General features: G+C 35.5%; 1 protein-coding gene and 1 long non-coding RNA gene across 4 annotated transcripts in view; one reads left to right on the top strand and one right to left on the bottom strand.

The window, feature by feature from the left end:
- Positions 1 to 24831, top strand: part of LOC118763586 — a 198950-nt gene that overhangs the window by 94263 nt on the left and 79856 nt on the right. The gene's annotated exons all lie outside the window — the stretch shown is intronic.
- The window catches only part of LOC115212428, a 61758-nt gene that overhangs the window by 6602 nt on the left and 30325 nt on the right, over positions 1 to 24831 (bottom strand). For all 3 annotated transcript variants that reach the window (XM_029781346.2, XM_036503194.1, XM_029781345.2), the window contains exons 3-12: positions 17534 to 18841; positions 16944 to 17128; positions 12805 to 12836; positions 11811 to 11961; positions 9465 to 9625; positions 7334 to 7485; positions 6232 to 6312; positions 5729 to 5840; positions 3470 to 3547; positions 1954 to 2081 (exon numbers count right to left, since the gene is read on the bottom strand). In XM_029781346.2, the coding sequence (XP_029637206.1) occupies positions 1954 to 2081; positions 3470 to 3547; positions 5729 to 5840; positions 6232 to 6312; positions 7334 to 7485; positions 9465 to 9625; positions 11811 to 11961; positions 12805 to 12836; positions 16944 to 17128; positions 17534 to 18841 (2388 nt within the window). The remainder of the gene's footprint in view (positions 1 to 1953; positions 2082 to 3469; positions 3548 to 5728; positions 5841 to 6231; positions 6313 to 7333; positions 7486 to 9464; positions 9626 to 11810; positions 11962 to 12804; positions 12837 to 16943; positions 17129 to 17533; positions 18842 to 24831) is intronic.

Here is a 24831-nt window from a genome sequence, read left to right on the forward strand (position 1 = left end):
AAGTACAGGAAATATTTTTAAAAAAAGTTCAGTAATTATAAAGAATAAATTCAAATAAAAATGATCTGAAAATAATAACACCATCTAAATATTTACATTATTTACAATTGACGGATATTTGTCCTCATCTTGTTTGTTGTTAACACAACATTTCGGCTGATATAACCTCCAGCCTTCATCAGGTGTCTTGGGGAAATTTCGAACCTGGGTTCTCATTCCTAAGGTATTTTTTGATGTTGTTATTATTATTATTATTATTATTATTATTCAGGTCACTGCCTGGAATCGAACTCGGAATCTTAAGGTTAGTAGCCTATACTCTTAACCACTACGCCATATGCCCATGATGAAGGCTGGAGGGTACATCAGCCGAAACATTGTGTTAACAACAAACAAGATGAGGACAAATATCCGTCAATTGTAAATAATGTACATAATTCCTCATCTCTCAAATATAGAACTGTATTATCCAAATATTTGTCTTGGGAAATTTCCGAAACTATTGTCTGATTAAATGTAATTTTTTTTACATTGGCATAAGACATGCATTGTAGAATAGGGAAACAGTCTACTGAATAAAGTCCAGTTTATGACTGCATCTAATTTCATCTATCTTATACGGATGAATGCAGAATACAGAGGAATGAAACTACTACAAGATATATAACGACAATGATACTGATTTAATTATTTTGATGCATTAATTATGTTAGAAAACTGATGGTCTATAACAAAACAAAGTCATCAGTGAAAAGTAAAATTTGGAAATTGGTGGTGAAGTTAAATATTTATATTTTAGTCCACTAATTCATTTTGTTATCTTACTCCGCTTTTCATATCATTTAAAAAAAGTATTTATTTAAATTAAACAAGGATAAACTTATTTGCAGTTGACTGACTTAGTTATCCGAATCAGGGGCTGTTAGTTGTATGTGAATGTGCATGGATTAGCCAGGTTGATAGAGTTTTTGACAATCAAACAAGAAGTCTATTTCGAAATACAAAGTTCATAGAATGGTAAAGATCAATATTCTTTTCTATACTAGGCATAAGGCCCGAAATTTTTGGGGAGGAGGCCAGTCGATTAGATCAACTCCGGTACACAACTGGTACTTAATTTATCGACCCCGAAAGGATGAAAAGCAAAGTCGACCTTTGTAGAATTTGAACTCAGAACGTAAAGACAGACAAAATACCTATTTCTTTACTACCCACAAGGGGCTAAACACAGAGAGGACAAACAGATTAAGTCGATTATATCGACTCCAGTGCGTAACAGGTACATATTTAATCGACCCCGAAAGAATGAAAGGCAAAGTCGACCTTGGCAGAATTTGAACTCAGAACATAAAGACAGACGAAATACTGCCAAGCATTTCGCCCGGCGTGCTAATGTTTCTGCCAGCTTGCCAGTTTAAAGTAAGACCTCAAAGTGGTACCATTTCAGTAAAGCAGCACCAGCAGTTGTTAGTGGAACTGCAGAGTGGTACAGATCACAATTGCAAGTTCTAGCAGCACTATTACATTGACAAGTGTCCTTTTAGCTGGCAGTGTTGAATTCAACTCCCAAACACATCAAATCCTGTCAAATTATTCAACCCATGCCAGAATGGAAGCTGGTTATTAAATAATGAAGATGTACTTAGGAACATGAAGTCAATTATTTGACAGTGTATAAGCCCATAGATTCAAACAGCCCTTGTATTCTTATTTTAGCGACTCAAAGGATGACAGGCAAAGCAAGCACATCAAGATTTGAACTTGGGGCCTACTAACATCTCTATGAGTCCATCACCCAACTTAATATGCAGTGTTTGTTGAACCACTATGTTCACTCAATCAGTTAATGCTTTACAAATGGAACATCAGACAATTTCCAAATTCTGATAAAAATTCTCAATATCTTTTTTTATTTTTGTAATTGTGTATAAATTTATGTCAAAACGGACTTACCGGATACCTGGAAGAGTGGAAGCTATCTTTTGCATAGCATTGTTACTAATATTTGGACAATTGGCCAATGCTAAAGTGTGTAACCGGGAACAGTTAGCAACAATCTTTTCAATACAACTATCTTTGATCTAAAACAAAAAGAAATAAACAAAGAAAATTAAATAATTCCTCATCATTAAATTTTTATGATGCAATATTATTCCTACTGATGAGTAAAAAATAATGTAAAGATAGATGAAAATAATTTTGATATGTATTTATATTTGTTGCTTAACTCCAGATCATCTTCAACCCTTTGATCAAAGATATTCCAGCTGTAATTACCCCTTTTTTTTACTAATTATATTTAAAAGTTAACTTTCTTTTATTATTACCATTGTCAACACCAACATCAAAATAAAAATCAAATGGAAATTGTAGTTAAGATACCCGTGCCAGTGACATGTAAAAAGCACCGCCCAAACGTGGCAGATGCCAGCGCCGCCTGACTGGCGTCGGTGACACGTAAAAGCACCAACCCATCATGGCCGTTTTCCAGCCTCCCCTGGCCCCTGTGCCGGTGGCACATAAAAAGCACCCACTGTACTCATGGAGTAGTTGGCGTTAGGAAGGGCATCCAGCTCTAGAAACACTGCCAGATCAGACTGGAGCCTGGTGCAGCCTCCTGGCTTCCCAGACCCCGGTTGAACCATCTAACCCATGCTAGCATGGAAAATGGATGTTAAACGATGATGATGATGATTGTATGATTTGAAACAGATTTGGTTATTACCTCTAATAGGTCAAGTGATCATGTAGGGGTTAGCTCATATTACTACTAGTAATTACAGATGTCTTTAGTGTTTTTTTTTACCTGAACTGTACTGAGCCACATAGACATGAGAATCTACAGTCACCTAATCTGCAAGAAATAGTAACCAAATTTCCCTCCAAGCCAAACTATCATCTTATAAAGGAAACATCAGATAATATGAGCCCTTACCCTCACCATAAATATGCCTTAAAAAAATTAGATAGTCATCACTGGAACGTCCGTCCCTTAACCCTTTCGTTCCCAACCCGGCTGAAACTGGCTCTGGCTCCAAGTACAAATGTCTTGTTTTCATAAGTTTTGAATTAAAATCTTCCACCAAACCTTTGTCACAATTTATGTTCCTAATACTAGCTGAATGATAACTAAGTTATTTTACTAAATTCTTTGTTATATTTAAAATTAATTGAAAGAAACAGAGAGCATCTCAAAATAAACAGTAACGGAAGGGTTAATCAAGTTCTGTTTAATGAAGACTAACTTAAGGCTAAACAAATAACTTATAGACGTTTCTGAATCCCAGATACTTTATTTCTTTAAAGAAAACTGAAATTATAATCATGTCAAATTGATTGCCAATAAAAACTGTAGGATGAAGTTTTATTTCTAAGGTGTTCCAATAAAGTTATAACTTAGCAAAACAAATTTTAGATTTCTATGTGAGTACAACGAACTAAAGTCACATAAAAGAAAAAAAGTTATTACCTGCTTACAACCCCTGAGATCCAAGTTTTGAACGCAGCATAAACTACTTGATACTTCAGCAATGCAGGAATCTGTCAGCTAAGCAATAGAAAACAATAATATCAATTAGAACCATCATATCTAATAATGCCAATGTATTCCATATTCTGTACATGAAGTACCTTGAAACAGCAAAGAAAACAACACATGCCTTGATCATCCCCATATACAACAAATCTTTTGTGTTTCTTCAAGAAGCATACCACATTCTTCAGAGACAGTTGTATATGAGTGTTCTCATTAAAAACACTTCAATTAAAAAAAAAAAGAAAGTAATTCTGATAGGCAATTAAAATAAAAATGAAAAGGTTTGCCATTGTGCAAGTGTAGCATATTTCTCAATGTGAAATACTAGTTAATGTTCATAATATATACATTAAAATGAAGTATAAGCAACTGGATGTACAAAGGCTGCATGCAGGCCTTTAGGAATTTTTACGTGGCAAATGTAATATGATTTATCATCATCGTTTAATGTCCGCTTTCCAGACTAGCATGGGTTGGACGATTTGACTGAGGACTGGCGAACCAGATGGCTACACCAGGCTCCAGTCTGATCTGGCAGAGTTTCTACAGCTGGATGCCCTTCCTAATGCCAACCACTCCATGAGTGTAGTGGGTGCTTTTATGTGCCACCGGCAAGAGGGCCAGTCAGGTGGTACTGGCAGTGGCTGTGCTCAAATGGTGTTTTTTACATGCCACCAGCACTGGCAATGACCTCGCTCGAATGTTTTTCATGTGCCACCGGCACAAGTGTCAGTAAGGCGATGTGATTATATTAATATTTCATCAAAATTGTAAAAGAGACAATTTCATTTCTTTCCGTCTTTCTCAAAATATCTGTATAAATGTCTGGTGATGCTTCTCAGTTCCTCATGACTTGTAGTTAAGAAGCTTACTTCCCAACCACATGATATCCAGTTCAATCCCACTGTGTGACATCTTGGAAAAGTGTCTGCCACTATTGTCCCAGGATGACCAAAGACTTGGAAGACTTGGGAATGGATTTGGTAGACAGAAACTGAACGAAGCCTGTCATATATGCTTCTGTATGTGTATTTCCTATCTTGACATCACATGATGGCTGTTAAGGAAATATAAGTGGTTTTGTTCATTTCTTTCCAATATTCCATGAAAACTGTCTGGCCATGGGGAGATATTACTTTGCTTGGAAACTAGTCAGAGTTGGCATTTGGAAGAAAATCTGCTTCATAAAATTTTATCTAACTTATGCAAACATGGAAAAGTGAATGTTAATTTACTCTTTTAAAGGTTTGGTTCAATTTATGATGGGCAATACATCTCTCAGAAACCTTAAGCCCGTATCAGCCTAAAATATTTTATGTTGTAGTTTCTCTTGGCAAATCATGGGCGACAACTCTTACCAAAAATTTCACTGTTTGGTTCTATCAGTGGGCTTTATTATTTATCATTTTTTAAAATTTCCGTCTCATAATTTCCTTTAGATTTCTCTTCTGGCAAGATTGTAGTTGAAACCATCATTGTATTGTTTACATATGGCTACAAATAAGCAGTCTACTATAAAACTGGTAAATTAATGTTTATATATATATATATATAATACAAAATGGGACAAGAACGCAAAACATCCAGATAGATTATACAAAAAACAAGGACGGGTCATTCAAAGCTTTCTATCCTCAGTCAAGAACCAGATCATCCTCGCAATTTCGGCAGATTAATCTTGAGATTGCTCCAATCTGACCAGCCCCAAGGAAAAACTAAGCTAAGAGCATTAGATTCCTTGGAAGAAAGCATTGAATGTATACAAAAACAAGGACAGAAAAAAACAATGTTACACAAATATAAATACAATATATACACACACAAATATACATAAATATATATTTTTTTAATTTGGTTATCACCACAACTGTCTAGTGAACGGTCTCATAAAACTAGGTACCATTTTGTGAAGATTTTTTTGGTTTTAATAACTAGTATGTTATTCTACTTTTGGTACTTGACTATTTTTTCCACCTTGCTTCGCATTTATGTGCAAACTTGTGTACACACACACACAGTTCAAACATTTCCTACAGAGTTGCTGAACTTGATCTGAAGGAACAAAAACTTATAATTACAACCATTCTTCCCTAAACAGTTACCATTTTACAGCAAGTCTGAAATATGTTTGAAGCACATTGAATATGATTTTTCATGCATCTCTTAAGACACAGAATAAGAGACGAACATTACCTTATAACATTGTCCTAGCTGTAAGGTGCGTAGATTAGTGCATACACTAGCAAGGTGCCGGATTCCTCGAGAAGTGATGTTAAAACAGCCAAACATTTCTAATTCTTGTAAGCTGAAATGTAGAAAAAAAAAATTATACATTTCAACAATTGCATACAGGTTTTAAAACCAAATGACAATTTCAATAATTCAACTAGTAATCTGTTCATTTTAAACCTACATCAATAACAACCCCAATTAGTCATATAGTTAGAATATTTTTAAATAATTAGTTGATCATGGTAACATTGAATTTAGATCCACATTTTAATTTAAAAGCACACACACACACACACACACACACAAATACTTTTTCATTATATAGATTGTTATAAATAAAATAAACATTTGAAAGCAATTTTTTAAAATTCTCAACTTCTAAATTAATTGAGATTAACACATCATACAGAAAAAAAAACTGAATTCAACATAAGCAATTTCAAAAAAGAATAAATCTTGCACACCTTTCCGAATGTTTCGATACCAGTATTTTCAACCCATTGTCTGACATCAATCCACAACCATTTAAGCATAAACTTTCCAACCTGAAATCATAAATTTGACATCCAATTACATTTGTATCAGACTAAAAAAATCGTCTTGTTCACTTACTTCTTCTTGGTCACTTTGCTATAATCTCATTTATCTATTAATTACAGACAGTTCTTGAAACTCATCTTAATCATATAACCTGTATTTACTTTCTTAATTCTAAAATGTCTTAAAAGTGCCTCCATTGTGAGAATGTTAATTTGATTGAAGGTATTTTCACTTGGCCCTAAGTGAGAATTCCCCAACCATCATACTATTTTCTCTTCAGGTGCAGAAAACAGACACCAAACAACCCAAATGCCAGAAACTCTCCTCTCCTTAAGTGCAAATCTTCAGAACTGCTGTTGTCAACATTAGCATGGAAAATACAATATTTATGGAGATAAATGATAGTTTCGTTTCATTTAAAGATTTTCAATCAGCTTTTCATATTCACTTAGGTTAAAGACTTTACAAAATTAAAACATTTGCATGAATTACTAAAACAGGTATTTTTATATTGGTAAGCAATGGAAGGTAGCCAGGAGAGATTGTTGAGCTGCAAGAGCAGAAGTGAGTAGATATGTGCTGTGTACAAGAGGAAATGTGGAGAGTAATCTCAGCAGCCAGACTACTCATGGACAAAGAAAAGCTGAACAAATTCTCTGGAAGAGTAACAGCAATCAAATTGATAGAGAAATGGACAGGTAAAGTAGTTGAAGAAATCAGAGTATGTGACAAAATAACAAAGGTTAGGCTAGTTACAGGCACCACTACAGGTTGAGTTTGATCAATAAGTATCTAGACTGTTGCCATAGTAATGAACCTAAAGCCAGCAGAGTGAAGCTGCTTAGCAAAAATTCTGCTGTGCATGTGCACTAAGTTTTAACGTTCTAGCTTACTTCTGCTGTTTACAGCAGTGCTTGGTAGGAAGGTGTGTAGCATGTGATCGTATAGAGAGGGGGGAGAGAGAGGAAGGAGAGAGGAGGGGGAGAGAGAGGAGAGGGGGAGAGAAATTGGTTAATTGATATTTACCTATCACAGGATTTTGCAATGGCAGACAACCCTGAGTCTGTCACTGAACACCAACTAGCATCAACATGAGTTAAATTGTGACACACTGTTGATGCCTGCAATATTTTATCACCAGTTAATTCACCTCGGCTACAGCGGCTAAAACACAGCTTCTGCAATTTAAATTGTAAGAAAAAAAAAAAATCACCCAATTATCATCCTGTATTGATATTTCATTTAAGCATAGTCATACAAATAACCTAACATCAGAACTCAATATCAATCAAGTTTTATATTTTCTCTTTGCCTTTAACCCTCCAGCATGGAGTATAGGCCACTTATAATTGAATTCCATGTCACATAGTTTTTCGCTTCTGTACTTTGCCATGAATGTCCCCCTTTCTCTAGTTCCTTTTGTGTTGACTACGCCACAAATTCTCAGGCCTGCCTTTCTTTCTCTATCTATCCGGATTCCACTGTAAAGCACTTTTCGCTACATTTGGTGTATCTTTTCTAATTGTGCTACCAATCCACTTCCACTTTTTCTTAAATATTTGCTCCCTAATCGAAACTTGATTTGTTCTTTGCCATAGCTCCATATTGCTTATGTGTTCGGGCCATCTAATTTTGAGAATACTACGCAAGCATCTGTTGATGAATGATTGTATTTGCTTATTTGACTCAACTGTTGTTCGCCATGTCTCAGCCCCATACAATAACACCGCTTTTTTCTTCATTAACGCGCATAATTTTTGATTTGTCGCGGTTGACTTTCAATCCTAGTTTGGCAGCTATTGCTTCTAATTTTGACGTTTTATTTTGCATTTGGCTAAATGTTTGTGAAACTAGTGCTATATCATATGCAAAGTTGAGATCTACAGCTTCTGCATTCGTCCATTCAATGAGTTGATAATCAGTCAAGTACAGATCAGTAATAAGAAATTGGAATGACAAAGCAATAAACATTAAGTTTATAACATAACATAATTATCTATTCTTTTAAATATCTACACAGAACAAAAGACCAAGACCTTTGGCAATGCTGTGCTCGAGAAGAAGACCCATCAAACCCAGTGAAATCGTAGTCATGGCAGATACTGCTGTCACACAACTGGCACACATGCCAGTGGCATGTAAAAGTACCTGTTACAATCTGGGAGTGGTTGGCATTAGGAAGGGTATCAAAACATAGAAACCCTGCCAAATCAGACTAGAGTCTGGTGCAGCCTCTCAGCTTACCAGCCCTGGTCAAGCTATCAAAGCCATGCCAGAATGGACAATGGACGTTAAATGATGATGACGATGAGGATAAGGACCGCCGAAATCTATAAGTTTTTCTTATTCTCTGGTTATTTTCTTTTATTCCTCTCCGTTGAAAAGTGTAGGCTTCAAATGGAAAAGACTTTTTCATTTTCCCTAGCGTCAAACTAATACACTTGCTTATTGTTCTTACACGTCTTTATCTTTTATTTTTCTATAAATTTACTTAACACACAGCCACTCCTGTGGCTGTGTGGTAAGTAGCTTGTTTACCAATCACATGGTTCCGGGTTCAGTCCCACTGCATGGCACCTTGGGTAAGTGTCTTCTACTATAGCCTTGGGCCGACCAAAGCCTTGTGAGTGGATTTGGTAGACGGAAACTGAAAGAAGCCTGTCGTATATATGTATGTATGTGTGTGTATATGTTTGTCCCTGTAACTTAGCAGTTCGGCAAAAGAGCCTGATAGAATAAATACTAGGCTTACAAAGAATAAGTCCTGGGGTCAATTTGCTCGACTAAAGGTGATGCTCCAGCATGGCCCCAGTCAAACGACTGAAACAAGTAAAAGAGTATATAATTTATATATTTCTCATCACGCCTGAGAAAACTCGTCAAGCCATGTAAAATCATAGTTGTGGCTGATGAAGGTGTCATGTAACTGAAGGACATTCTGTGGCACACAAAAAGCACCCATTACTCTCTTGGAGGGGGTTGGCATTAGGAAGGGCATCCAGCTATAGAAACCATGCCAAATCAGATTGGAATGTGGTGCAGCTCTCCTGTGTCAATCAAACCATGCCAGCATGGAAAGCAGACGCTAAATGATGAGGATGATGATTTTTATACATTTCACCTAATCTTAAGTCTGAAATAGAAGCCATAAACATACCATTAGAGAATTAGCACATTCTTTAAATAGATAACTCAATCCAGCAGCAGTCACTTTATCGCCATGACACTGAATGAACTCTAATCTAGAAGGATGAAGTTGAGAAATCCTTAGTAACCAATCATCTTGCAGGCATTTTTTCTCTAAAGTGATATGGTGCCCTGAAAAAGAAAAAAAAGTGTTGGTGTTGCTGAGAAAGTACATTATTTTTGTACATTTGAAATACAAACATCATGAAACTAATACAAAATCTCAAACCTTAAAAAAAAAATGTTCTATAATTATAAAAGGAAAAAGCTATAACATGAACGGAAGCTGAACTACAAATATATATATATATAATTTACAAGATAAGGGCAGAAGAAAAATTCTAATGCCAAATATGCCGAAACAAAAAGTTGTCAATAACCATTATAATTTATGTGTCTCGAAACAAACCAATAGAAATCTCTAAAAATTTTTTTAGAGATTTCTATTGGTTTGTTTCGAGACACATAAATTATAATGGTTATCAACAATTTTTTGTTTCGGCATATTTGACATTAGAATTTTTCTTCTGCCCTTATCTTGTAAATTATTTATAAATTTAACCTTTAAAGGTATTTTTTGATATGCTGGATATATATAATACAGACTCTATCTAAGAATATCTGAAGAAGGAATATTATTCTGAAATATATCAGACTATGGTTGACTAAATTACAACAGGTATATAGCCCATTGTCTGTATTATAGTGCATTGTTGTACTATTCAAACATTTTTATATATATATAATTCCTATGTAAATACAATGTTTATGGAGATAATTGATAGTTTATTTTTATTGAAAGTTCTTACATCAGTCTTTCATATCCATTTATGTCAATAACTCTACAAATCAAAACATTTGTATTTTTTACAGCAGTAACCAATCACACAAACATGAAATGAAAATGCTTGTGTGGTAGTTTAGGTTCTCAAATTTAAAGAATATGTGTTGCGTCTTTACAACATGAAGACCACATTTTTAATAAAATATACTGCTTTTTGTTTTTTTTTAGCAATTCAGTTTGAAAATAGTCAAGAATTTGGTGGTGGTGGTGAATTTAGTAAAATTATTAATTATTGCATAGTGGACAAAATGCTTAGTAGCATTTTGTTCATCTTGACACTGTGAGTTCAAATTCTACTGAGACTGACTTTTCTCTTTTTGCCTTTTGGGGTCAATAAAATAAGTATCAGTTGAGCACTAGAGGCAATGTAATCAACTAGCACCTTCCAACTAAAATTTCAGACCTTGAACCTATAGTTAAAAAAAATTATTAACATTAAAGGTGGTGCTCCAGTATGGCTGCAGTCAAATGACTGTAACAAGTAAAAGAGAGATGGTGTCTGTAACAGAGTTCTCAGATAAAACTGTAATTGAAGCCTTTAATTTAAATGAAAATGCTTTAAAATGAATAGTTTTGTATCATAGAGCCAGTAGCAATACCACATAGGTTGCTATAGTAATGTTTTCATGCAAGAAATTTTAATTTACTCAAGCTCTGTTATAGGCACAATTTAAGTGAATTAAAAGACTGCCACAGTGAGTGGGAAACTGTAGTGAAGCAGATAGTAAGAAAATGAATAGGCTCAGGCATGGATGTGTGGTTAAAGACTTGCTTTGAAATTGCAAGGCTTCAAGTTCATCCCCATTGCACAGCACCTTGAATAAGTGTCTTCTACTACAGCCCTGAGTCAACCAATACCTCGTGAGGGAATTTGGTAAACAGAAACTACGTAGAAGCCTATCATGTATATATGTGTTTGTGTGTATCTCTTTGTGTCCTCCACCATCACTTGACAACTGGTGTTGGTTTCTTTACATCTCAATAACCAAGTAATATGACAAAAGAGACTGATATAACAAATCTCAGGCTAAAAAAATAAGTACTAGGGTCGATCTTTTTTTTTTTACTTTATTGCCCACAAGTGGCTAAACGTAGGGGGGACAAACAAGGACAGACAAAGGGATTAAGTCGATTACATCGATCCCAATGCATAATTGGTACTTAATTTATCGACCCCAAAAGGATGAAAGGCAAAGTCAACCATGACGGAATTTGAACTCAGAACGTAGCAGCAGACGAAATACTGCTATGGATTTCGCCCGGCATGCTAACGTTTCTGCCAGCTTGCCGCCAGGGTCGATTTGTTTGACTAAAACCCTTCAATGGCTGCAGTCCAAGGACTTAAACAAGTAAAAGATGAAAGGATTAAATGATCAATGTAGCTTACATGAATCGGGAATGATAGAAGACATTTTTTTGGTGAGGAAATGTAAATTTAGAGAAGCAAAGAAAGAATAAGAAACATCAACTCACATAGAGATTCATCTTGAATAATACGGTTAAATCGTTTTGATACCAGTGCACAATGGAATCTAGCATGATTGCTAAGATTGGAAAATATTTGCAACCAAATTTCATCAGGTAGGTGTTGCCAAGGGTAGGTTGAATTCCTTGATTGTACTATCTAAAATATAATGTTTAACATAATATAGTAAATTAATTAAAAGATTAATAAAAAAAAATTACAAGTGGAAATCCATATGGAATAATTAACAGCTTTTAGCTTCATCTCTTAATTACATAAATATGATTTAATTAAATATGCTTTAATATTTCTTTGTAATCAAATAATATTAAACCATTTTCGCATCATCTTCACAACTTGGGATCTAGTAAACAATTTCCCAAAGTGAAGTACAATAAAATAGAAATTATGTATAAACAAGTAATATGGTAAGAATTTAATGTTTTAAATTCATATAAAATTCAAAGACCTTTAAGTCTCGATGGAGAACTGAATAAAGATTCATAGAAAAGGAATCTTTATTCAGTGGTATAATGTAGTGAAAGAATGAGAATTCAAGCAGCTCCTTTTCTTTTTTTTTTTTTTTTTGCAGCCAATGACAACCTCTATATTGTCGAAGTACAAGAAACAGCAGTCGAATTTTCCTGAAATTGCATCCTACTATCTTAAAGATTAGATGGTTATAACTTAAACTTGCTCACTCAGCGCTTACCTGGATCTAGATAACAAGTATGTACCACGCTTCCTATAATAGCTTTTATTGAAGAAATTTGGTGAAAATTTTTTCTATATAATTCCAAGACTTTCCAACAGTTAATCATCTAATTGCAAATTCAGAGATGGAATCTGCTGTGAGACTGAGGCTCTGAAGCAAAATACAAACTTGACTCATGACTGTATGATAAATATTCCAGTAACTTTATTGCATAATTATTGGTACCTTCTTATACATTTGAAGATGTGTGGAAAGAAAAAAAAAAGAAAATGAAAAATGAAACTAACCTCAGATTCAGAACAGCCATTAGCCTCGGAGTCTGCAATTAATGAAAATTTTCAAAAGATTAAAAAGAGAACATTGAAGAAAATTAAAAAAAAAAAAAAAAAAAAAAAAAACCTGGAAAACTTCAACATTTAACCCTTTGGCATTTAAACAAGACATATGTGGCCCAAATATTCCACCTCTTCTATGTTTAAACTGGCTAGATCTGGCCTCTCACACCTACCCTAAAATGTCATCCTAAAAATACAGGATTGGCCAGAAGTCACCCGACAGTAAATCAACACTCCATAAATACTATCTGTAATTCTGTATTGACTCAAATGGAAAATGTGTCGCTCAAAAAGGACTGCAGTTTGAACAATTTTCATGATGTTTCATATTTAGATGCTTCTATTAAATTCATTCAGTTGTTAAACATAAATAAATCTTTGAATAAAATGGTCTTGATTTACTGTCAGGGGACTTTTGGCCAACCCTGTATACAATCACATCATCAAAATCTTGAAGCTGTGAGATAAAGCATGATTAATTCAAGACAATGTGAATAAATAAGCGTCACATTTGACAGAATAATTTAATGCTAAAGAGTTGAAAGTAAAATTCAGTTTCTTAAACTCTAAAACAATAAAATGTTTTGTCTGGTTAAAAACAAAACAAAACTTTCTTGCAAACAAAAGTGCCACTTTTACTGTTCCTGTAGGGAACCAATAGATGGTTGTTCGACCTGCAGGAAAGCGCAGTCAAATCCCTCTCAGATTACATCCCATAGGAGAAAAGATGACATGGTAATGATTGTAATATCAGTGATTGTAGGTTAGCTTCTTTGGGATTAATCTGGGACTAAGTAACAACCCTCAACTCTCATTAACCTCTCCAGTTCCTCACAATCACAAAAACTGAACAGATTTTAACTTTAAGAGTTCTAATAAGGCTAAAGGTGTCACAGTTCCAAATTAAATTAAGTTCATGACTATAACCAAAATAACCAACTTCTCTAAATAGCAATACAATTTATCTTTAAAAGTGCAGAATTTGCACAAAGGAAAATTAATGTCCAAAGTTCCTGAAAACCCACAACTTTCCAGCAAAAGAATATAACCAGTAATCATTTTTATAAAATACTCAATTCTCATACATGGCTGACTAGTATTATTTCACACAACTCAAAAGTAATTTCTAGGACTAGAAATTCTGACAAAAACAAGATTGGAGGGGATGGGGAACAAAAAACTAAATTTCTTTTTAATTCTGGTTCTTTCTGATTCCACATCAAATCAGTCATTCACAAATAATCTACTGCCTATTTAGTTTAATCCTTTTATCATCAATAATACCCAATCTCATTTGATCCCATTTTTGTGTTTCATTACAAGACACCAAACGTCTACTCTGAGTATAACCCCATCTCCTTTCTCTACTCATCTGAGATATAAGCAACATTTGCTTCATTATTGTTGACATAATTTCCATTAAAAGCAGTTGTGAGTGGAATTTTTCCTGACACATTTCAAAATCATTTCTGCTCTTTATTATTTATAAAACAAGCAGAGAGTGTGTGTGCTTGTGTGCGCATGTGCACATACACGCTCAGACATTTGTGTACATGTGGCTTGCTCATTCATCTATGGACACAAAGTTGAATAAATCAAGATCATCTTGCAATCAGAACACCCAGTTTCAGTTTCACAGTATGATACCTTGAGCAAAGGTCTTCTACAAGAGCTTCTGGTCAGCCCAAGCCTCATGAACAAAATTAGCAAGATTGAAATTGTGTGGGACTCTGTCAGATGGACTGTACCAGTAATTCAAAGGGCCAGAGAGAGACACAAAGCTGAATGAGCCTCAAGTTTGCTTTAAAAGTACAAGTGTCTATGAAAATCAGCCTCTCCACTATAATTCAATGGAAAGGTTGTTCTGTTGGTTGAACAACTAGAACACTGCCTTTCTTCTTATCTAGACAGAAAAGTTTAAGGTGATTTACGGCAGAGTAATTTCCATTACAGTAAATACAAAAGAAACAATAAGGATAGAGGATGTCAATGGTTCAGAGCATAAAGATTTTTTTGTGAGAGATAGTATTCAGGATTCTTTTTTTTTTTGTTATGCAATATAAGACGGCATAAGGGATATCCCTTGCATGTTTATGCTTTTTGAAAGGAACTTATTTCACTAAACTGAGATCACAATAAAGGCCTTATTTATTAAATGCTAATATTAGACTAGAGTTTCTGATCTTAGTAACAGGCAAAGCATAAATTTGAAATAGAATTGCAATGAGGACAAAATTCTGTTTATGTGAGTAGTTGAAGACGTAATTACACGATATCTTTGCAAATATTCCAGCTGCACAAGAGCTATGAAAAGTCTAGATTCAAGAAGCATTAGAAACTTGTAGTGACACCTGGTTCTAGATGCCATTGTGGAACTAGAATTAGAGCTTCCCAGAGATCTGACGGAAGCCCCTTATGTGCAATCATCAGTAGCAGCAGCTAGGCTTGACCACTTATTCATCCTCTTTGGCCCCGGAGCTGGAATTCTGATGGTGAGCGACGTTGCGAGCCTGTGAAAATGTCTTCGTAGTTTGGTGTCTAACTACCATCCCTGCTGCTTCCACACCAAGGCATCCTGGCTACCCCGAAAGGATGAAAGGCAAAGTTGACTTTGGTGGAATTTGAACCCAGAATGTAGCGGCAGATGAAATACTGCTAAGCATTTCACCCGGCATGCTAACGTTTCTGCTAGCTCGCCGCCTTTTGCATACCCTTAACATAATTAGGGAGATTCAGTGTAACACAGAATGTGACAGGGCCGACCCTTTAAAATACAAATACTATCACTTTTGTCAGCTGAGTGAATGGAAGTGATGTGGAGTAAAATGTCTTGTTCAAGGACACAACAGACCACCAGGAACCCCTAGGTAACACAAATCATTGAAAAAGAACTGTTTGTTGCTGCAAGTACAACTGTCCATACACATATGGACAGGAGTGGCTGTATGGTAAGTAGCTTGCTTACCAACCACATGGTTCCAGGTTCAGTCCCACTGCATGGCACTTCGGGCAAGTGTCATCTACTATAGCCTCGGGCCGACAAAAGCTTTGTGAGTGGATTTGGTAGGCGGAAACTGAAAGAAGCCTGTCGTATATATGTATATATATATGTATGTATGTCAGTGTATATGTTTGTGTGTCTGTGTTTGTCCCCCAACATCACTCGACAACCAATGCTGGTGTGTTTACATCCACGTAACTTAGCGGTTCGGCAAAAGAAACCGATAGAATAAGTACTAGGCTTAGAAAGAATAAGTCCTGGGGTCGATTTCTTTGACTAAAGGTGGTGCTCCAGCATGGCCGCAGTCAAATGACTGAAACAAGTAAAAGAGAAAAGAGTAATATACCTACAAACATACGTAGGTTGAGAGAGAGAGGAAATGGCTGAAGCTCCTTCCCAAATCATATAAAGCTGGTTTTCTGGTTTCTGTGGCATATGTATTGCCCACTGGATGGGACACCAGTTTGTCATTGGACAACTCACTTTTGCCAGCTGAGGGAACTGGAGTAGTGTGAAATGAAGTGTTTTGCTCATGAACACAATGCATTGCCCAGTCCAGGAATAGAAACCACAATCTTACGATCGTGAGTCCAACACCCCTAACAACTAATCTGTGGCCTAGTGGTTAGAGCAGCGGACTCGCGGTCGAGGGTTCGAATCTCAGACAGATGCGACGTGTGTGTTTATGAGCAAAACACCTAAGCTCCACGCGGCTCCGGCAGAAGGTAATGGTGAACCTCTGCTGACTCTTTCGCCACAACTTTCTCTCACTCTTTCCTCCTGCATCTAGCAGCTCACCTGCGACGGACCGGCGTCCCATCCAGGTGGGGAACCTATACGCCAAGGAAACCGGGAAACCAGCTCTTATGAGCCAGGCATAGCTCGAGAAGGAACAAACAAAACAAAACAACTAATCCACTTGCCTCTACTCAGACAGAGAAAATACTAAGTTATTGTTTGTATCACCACCCTAATCAGTTCATAAATAGAGGATCATAAAAATCAGGTTAATCTCTTTCTTCAAAAGGAAGTAAATAAAGCTTAAAAACCTTTGTTTGTCTATTCAAATATTCAATTGTTGTAACACTACCTGATTTTGTGAAATCTGGCACACAGGATGAGCTATTTTCAAATCCATTAGCTGTTGAAGATTCTTGTAATATTTGCTCTGAGTAGGGAACATCTATCGACACATCACCTGACAGACATTTCTCAGCCTCCAAGGAAATATCTTGGTTTCCGCCCTTCATCAAAGATAAGACTCGAGTAGCTTTCCTGTAGATTATAAGCATTTACAGCAATATAGCAAATGTAAATATCTTGAAGCCAAAATTAGTAAAATATAAAATTGTTTTATATTTATGATTAATTTCTATTACATACAAATTGGAAACAAAACTGTTAAAGAAACATGATGTTTAGAAACCAGGTAAATCCCTAATTTATAATAGAAATAATAAATATTTGATAAACTGGCTAAAGTTTAATAAAAAAAATCCTCAAAGTTTTAGCTATAACAGCAGACAAAAAGTGAGATTAAAACTAAAAGCTTATCTTTTATAATTTAGAAATCGTTATAATAATAAAATAATCATTTTTTTTTATATATAAAGACATCATGCGAGTATACAAGAATTTTTTTTTTTTATGGAAAAATTAAATAGAAATTTTTTTTTTTACTTGGAATGAACTTTCTTCCGGTTCTTTGTAGTCCCATTCTGCTGTACAACTTTCCTCAGATCTTTACGAGTAAAGTTAGAAATATTACCACCAGGTACAAGTTTGTTTTCAGTTTCCTTGCACTTCTCACTGTTACTTGATTTATTTCTAGTCTTTTGTGAAGTTAAATTAGACACAAAATTTGGTTCCCTAAGGTAAGAAGTAGAACCACAACTTGATTTTTCCCAGTGACGATGGTATACAGGACTATTACTAGTAACTTTGTTATCTCCATTGCTATTAGCTGTAAATAAGCGGCTACCATCAATACTACTACCAGTAGCATTAGGCTTTCTCCACACTTTCCTTGGTCCTTTAATTCCAGTGTATTTGCCTGAGGGTTTATCAGAATTCTCTTCTGATAGTTGGTGTTGCTGAGTTGTGACTAACTCTAAGTCTGCTTCTGAAAAGCTCCCACAATCAAGAATAGAATCATTCAAATTCAACTGTGATACTGAATTAATACTCTGGTCAGCAGGGTTCAACATTTCTTCATCCATTGCAAAAATTGGAGTTGCTAAATTATCTTGAGAAGAATCTTCCCACTCACAAGAGGATGATATTTTATGAGTTGATGGTGATTTGAGGGTAACCTCTGTATCAGAATAACATTCAGATTTACTGGCTCCAGAATGGAAAGCACGATGTTCCCCAGGAGAAAATGAGTGGCTTGTCTCTTTCTGAATTTGATACTGCCTTCTCCCAGTTGCTTTAGTGATTCTATAGTTGGAGGAAGACTGCAAATGGCTATTAGGGAAAGAACTAGCATGTGAGAGAGATTCATTAAATACATTATCATCATTATTAATATCACAAGGATAAGAGAATTCTTCATCTCTGAAGTTAGTATACATACTATCTGGAGGATAGACAGCTGGTTGAGCTCTTTCAGTTAAAGATTCTCCACAATAAGTGCAATATTGGGCATGCATGGCATTTTCAGAATGACACTCAGGACACACATAAATGAATGTTTGCATCATTGTATTATCAGGAGTTAAAAGAGAATTAAACTTATTCCTCTGTGGGGTACATTGTTGGTTAAAGTGACGGCTGTCTGAAGAAACATGTCCAATATGAAAGTTTTTAAAGCTGTTTTCAACTTTGCCAAAGTCGTAATTTGATTTATGTGGAGGAGAGCCTCTATCGGGATAGAGGTTAGACTGCTCAACAGCCGACAAAGACCGTGATCGAAATATTGGTTTGCTGTTGGTGCAGCACTTGTTTCTTTCAATTGCACTACAAAATTCCTCACCAGTTTGGTTACGCCTAGGAAAAGAAAAAAAAAAAAGAGAAAGATTGTTCATAAAAATAAATAAAAGAAAATAAGTGCAAAACTAATGAAATTAGTAAAAACGGAAAAAAAATTATAATAAAAAAATTAAGGATTTTTCACTTTTCTATAGCTTTTGCAGTAATAATAAAAATAAGGAAACCTCTAATAAAAAAAAAAAACCTTCCAGATGTGAACATCTTACTTTGTTTTCGCAAAGTATATCTAAGAATATAATCATATGTTCTTTTTGATTTAGCTGCTATTCCTACAGTGTAAAAACTTGGGAACTTTTCGGTTTGAACGGCAGTTTTTTCTAGCGGTGTCATATGAAATTGTCACTCATAATTATGACCCTAGAATCGATCTATTGCATTTCAATCTCTTTTAGGGTTAGGGGTGGGGGAAGGGTATCTTTTTTTCTTCACAAATGTAAATAAACCCAATCTGTTTCTTAAACGAGGGACATATTCATACGGCACAGAATGCTTTTTAACTCAATAGACATCACTGATTGGTTGAAATTGCAGAAATTGAAGAAAAAACAACAAATATCTTACAAACTATAGTATTTTCTCAATAAAGCCAAGAGAAAGAGATGTTTTATAAACACATTCTACCAGTATACGAAGTTTAAAATTTTTTAATTACCTAGAAATTATGTTAAAAACTGCCATTCAAACTGAAAAGATCCAAAACTTGAATTCTTGGTTATTTATTATGGCACTTATGAGAAGGAATAAAGCTGAAATTTTTCAAGTGTACAACCAATGTTTTGTGAATGGAATTTGATAGACAGAAACTGTACTGAAGCCTACCATATCCATATCTATCCCTGATCTCCAAAACAAAAAATCAGTTTGTTCTTTTCCCAAAGAACGTTCGTTCTACTATGAATTTATCTCCCTTTACCATTCAGAATTGCTAATAAGTGCCATTTTGTTTTGTTTATTATTATCATTTTTTTGTCTCTACAAAGGAAATCTTAAGAGTATATTTTGTACAGCATTAAATATGACGCCCCGTCTTGACTTTGGTATCCAAATTCATGCCACTGACCTTTTCTGAATTGTCTTAGCCCTATTTCCTCCCCACTAAATATGTTATTTCAACCATGGATTTCTTCTCATTTCTAAATTCTTGAAATTATCTCCCATTTTCATTCAGGTTATTGTTTACATTCTTTATCAATGAAAAAATATATATATATATATATAACGTATCCTGTACACTATCTCTCTTATCATTGACATTGTTATCCCTATTTATAGCACTATCTTTTAAGCTACTTTCTTTTTGGATTTGTGTGTGTATGATGAGCACGTGCCCAAATATTTAGTCTAAAAACCAGGGTAGTTTACATTAGCATTCCTTTATGTCCAGTAACTTAGCAGATAGACAAATGGAAATGGATAAAATAAGCACTGATGTAAATACTGGGTTTGGTATGATTAACTAAATGAATCATTAAAGGTGGTGCCCCAGAATGGCCAGTAAAAACGGTTTATACTATATAACAGGTAAAGATTCCTCCTTTTCAACTTTAGAATCTATTGGTAGGTACTACTTAAGAAAAGTGGTCCCGGTGCGTGCACTCGCGCAAGCTAGTCGTGACTAGTCGATCCTTACTTTGTGTTTTTTGTGTTTTAAAAGAATTATTTACTTTGTGTAAAAAAATTATTTATTTACTTTGCTAGGTAGTCATAGGATCGACTAGTTACGACTAGCTAGCGCTGATGCGCGAGTACTAGAGTGAGCGCACCGGGACCACTCTTCTTAAGTAGTACCCTATTAGTATAGGTTTCAAATTTTGGCACAAAACCAGCAAGTTGACCCTAATGCTCAACTGGTATTTATCGATCTCAAGCGGATGAAAGGCAAAGTTGACCATAGCGGAATTTGAACTCAGAATGTAAAGACAGACAAAATGCTGTTTTACATGCTGACCTCACTTGTGCCAGTGCCATACAAAAAGCACCCAGTGCTATGAAGTTAGGAAGGGCATCTGGCCATTGAAGCTGGATATTGGAGCTTAGTGCAATCCTCCAGCTTGTCAGCTTCTGTCAAACCATTCAAATCATATCAGCATGGGAAACAGACCTATGAGGAGAATGATATGTGCAGGTTTTTGTTTTGATATTGTGATCGTTATAAATGATCATCACCATCATACAGGTGTCCTTTCATGTCCGAGGAATTATGTACATTATTTACATTCGACGGATATTTGTCCTGATCTTGTTTGTTGTTAACACAACGTTTCAGCTGATATACCCTCCAGCCTTCATCAGGTGTCTTGGGGAAATTTCAAACCTGGGTTCTCATTCCTAAGGTATTTTTCGATGTTATTATTATTATTGTTCAGGTCACTGCTTGGAATCGAACTCAGAATCTTGGGGTTAGTAGCCCGCGCTCTTAACCACTATGCCACATTGAAGCTTGGTGCAGTCCTCCAGCTTGTCAGCTTCTGTCAAACCATTCAAATCATATCAGCATGGGAAACAGACCTATGAGGAGAATGATATGTGCAGGTTTTTGTCTTGATTATTGTGATAGTTATAAATGATCATTACCATCATATAGGTGTCCTTTCGCCACATGCCCGTGGGCATATGGCGTAGTGGTTAAGAGTGCGGGCTACTAACCCCAAGATTTCAAGTTCGATTCCAAGCAGTGACCTGAACAATAACAACAACAATAATAACATCGAAAAATACCTTAGGAATGAGAACCCAGGTTCGAAATTTCCCCAAGACACCCGAAGAAGGCTGGAGAGTATATCAGCTAAAATGTTGTGTTAACAACAAACAAGATGAGGACAAATATCTGTCGAATGTAAATAATGTGTGAAGAAATAATATCTCACTGGGAAACAAGTGAGGGTCAGTGTCGGGAATGGCATCTAACCATAAAAAAATTTGCCTTCACAAATAGCATTCAACCTATGCAAACATGGAAAAGTGGCCATGAAGCTGATGATGACCAAAATTTGTATCTGTACCCATCATCATTTTAAGTTTAAATACAGTTCAAATGTTAATATATTTTGCATGTAAATATACAAACTAAAGATGAGGTTAATAGTGGCTAATTTTCTTCTCAAAAATTACATATTTTTGTTCTGAAGCAAACAATAGAATAACTTCATAGAATATAGTTTAACCTTTATGGCCTGGCTGGTACATATTTGTACCAGTCAAAAATTTTACAACCTATAAGATGCAGTATAGAACTGCCAGATGTATGAAAGGAGTACATGATACTATAATCCTTTCTATTGTAGGCACAAGCCCTGAAACCTGGGGGAGGAGGTAGTCAATTACATCGACCCCAGTGTGTAACTGGTACTTATTTAATCAACCCCGAAAGGATGAAAGGCAAAATTGACTTCAGCAGAAAAATGACTGCTCAAAAGGCTCACATGTATACAAACCCCATACCATTACCGACTTGAGAAAAAATTCCAGGTTGAAAGGGTTAACAGAAGACGAACTGAAAACTAGAAAGAGAGATGAGAGACAGTCAAATGCTGAACACTGCAAAAACACATCACATGTCATAGTGTTGTAGACATTTTTATGGCTTAGTCAGAAGATAGGACAGGACCCGTCTCATGACTTTTTTGCAAGGCTCCAAGACTACTTGAAGAAAGGGAGGAAGGAATCATGAATTACTGTCAGACTAGAAACCTAATGCAAATATTTGGAACTAAGAGGACTTCACTAAAGGTATCCAATGGCCAAGCTAATGCAATGGTCTTCCACACAGTGTCTGTTGACCAAATTACATTCAGAAGGTTTGGGCTGAGTTGAATTATGTAGAAGACACCCAGGGTAACATTGAGTGATATTGAACTCAAAACCCCTTGTAAATGTGAAGTGAACTTCCAACCTACACACACATTAACAAAATGAGAATCTTTACAGAAAAAAAACAATCTAATCTATTAATACATACAGACTGATTCAGTATTTAATTAATTAATTTAAAGCTTGTTATTGAAATTATACTAGTCAACCGAAATTTTATGATTGACTAAAATGATTTTTTTTTTGGAAATTTCAAGAAGACATGACAGTTTTATTTAAACTATTTCAGGAACAACTTGTAGTGTTCAGTTTGGAAACATAATTGATTTCAATAAATTAACTTTTAAAGAAGAGATTCTTTTATAAAATATGAATTAGGATTAAACTTCATCCACATGTTCAGCTTCCTAGCTGTGAATTAGTACTAATTTAACAACCCTATGCTAACCAGGTAATATAGCAACTTCATTTGACAAGCTAATAAAAACATGTGGTTCAAGGCTTGATTGCACCACACAGCTTGAGTGGCGTCTCCTACTATGGCTACAGATAAACCAAAGATTTGTGACTGAAATTTACTAGACAGAGAACTATGTTCAAATGTATTAGATACTAGCAGTATCGCCCGGCGTTGCTCGGGTTTGTAAGGGAAATAACTATATAAGCCTTTTTAGAGAGTTATAGCCAAAAAATAGCAAAAAATGCATTAAAAATGGAAAAAATATGATGGTAAATTTTTTTTTAAATCGTTGACTCATCGTAGACATTTTTAGAGAGTTACTTCCCTTATATAATAGCGAAAAAATGCATTAAAATGGAAAAAAAACGATGGTAAATTTTTTTTTAAATCGTAGACTCATGTAGACGCTTTCTTAGCCATTTCTGTTTTGGTGTCTTCAAGCCATGAAGTCGTTGTTCTAAAAGAACGCTGGTCTCCTTGACTATAAGATACACGACGTTGATTTCCTTAAACTCCCTTCCCCACAGCTTCACGAGTGAGGGAAGAAGGGGGAGAAGCAAACACAGGTGCAGGTGTTTGAGCGTGGATGCCAACTCTGCCGCCATCGACACACGAAAAATTATGCATTAAAATGGAATAAAAAATGATGTTAAATTATTTTAAAAATCGTAGACTCATCGTAGACGCGCGCTAATAGCCAGACGGGCTTGATATTAATCACGACTATAAGATACCCGAATTTGGTTAAACTGCACCGCAAAATGTGGGAGGAGTTAGGAATCTAAATCGTAGGAGACAGACACTCACACAACTACAGTTTTATATATATAGATATGTGTGTATGTGTGTGTAGATTGATGAGGTATGGCATTATCTGTGTGCTGGACAAAAATAACTTTAGGTATTAATATTTAGGATGATGTAATTTTTTGTTCAAGTGAACTTTACCTTTATAAAGGACAAAGATATATGGTACATTGTTATACTCAAAAAGACATGTCCTCTACACGGTACTATGTAAAAAGTGCTGGTGCCACATAAAAAGCAACCAGTACACTCTGTGAAGTGGCTGGCATCAGGAAAAGTATCCAGTCGTAAAAACTAAGCCAAAACAGACTATGAAATCTGGTGTGGGCCCCTGGTCTTGCTAACTCCTATCAAGCTGTCCAACCCATTTCAACATGGAATAAAATAGATGCATAATGATGAAGTCAATGAAATAAGTGCCAGATAAAGAAAATAAGATTAATATCTGTCGGTTTCAACAGCAAGCATTTTTGTTCTTTTGATCTCAGAAACGACCAACTCTTTGAATAATGGTAAAGGCGACTGACTAGTACGCTTGATATTATTGCCAAACAGAATCAGGGTGACACAGTGTGACAAAGCTGGGCCAGTGAATTATAGATATAGTCCATCCAACAGTTTCCATCTACCTAATTTGTATCACAAGGTTTGGGTAGAAGTGAGGTTAAGGTGAAAGACTCTCACCCAAGCTGTCACACAACAGGATTGAACTGTTGACTAAAAAAAAAACCCATTGAAGATGGTTTTGTCAGTAAGGCCATAGTCTAATGACTGAAACCAGTAACAGAACAAAAGAATATACATAATCTTTTTGTCAATTATATTATGGTATCATCATCATTTAGCGTCTGCTTTCCATGCTAGCATGGGTTGGACGGTTCAACTGGGGTCTGGGAAGCCAGAAGGCTGC

Source organism: Octopus sinensis, linkage group LG5 (genome assembly GCF_006345805.1).
Source record: "Octopus sinensis linkage group LG5, ASM634580v1, whole genome shotgun sequence".
Classification (NCBI taxonomy): Eukaryota; Metazoa; Mollusca; class Cephalopoda; order Octopoda; family Octopodidae; genus Octopus; species Octopus sinensis.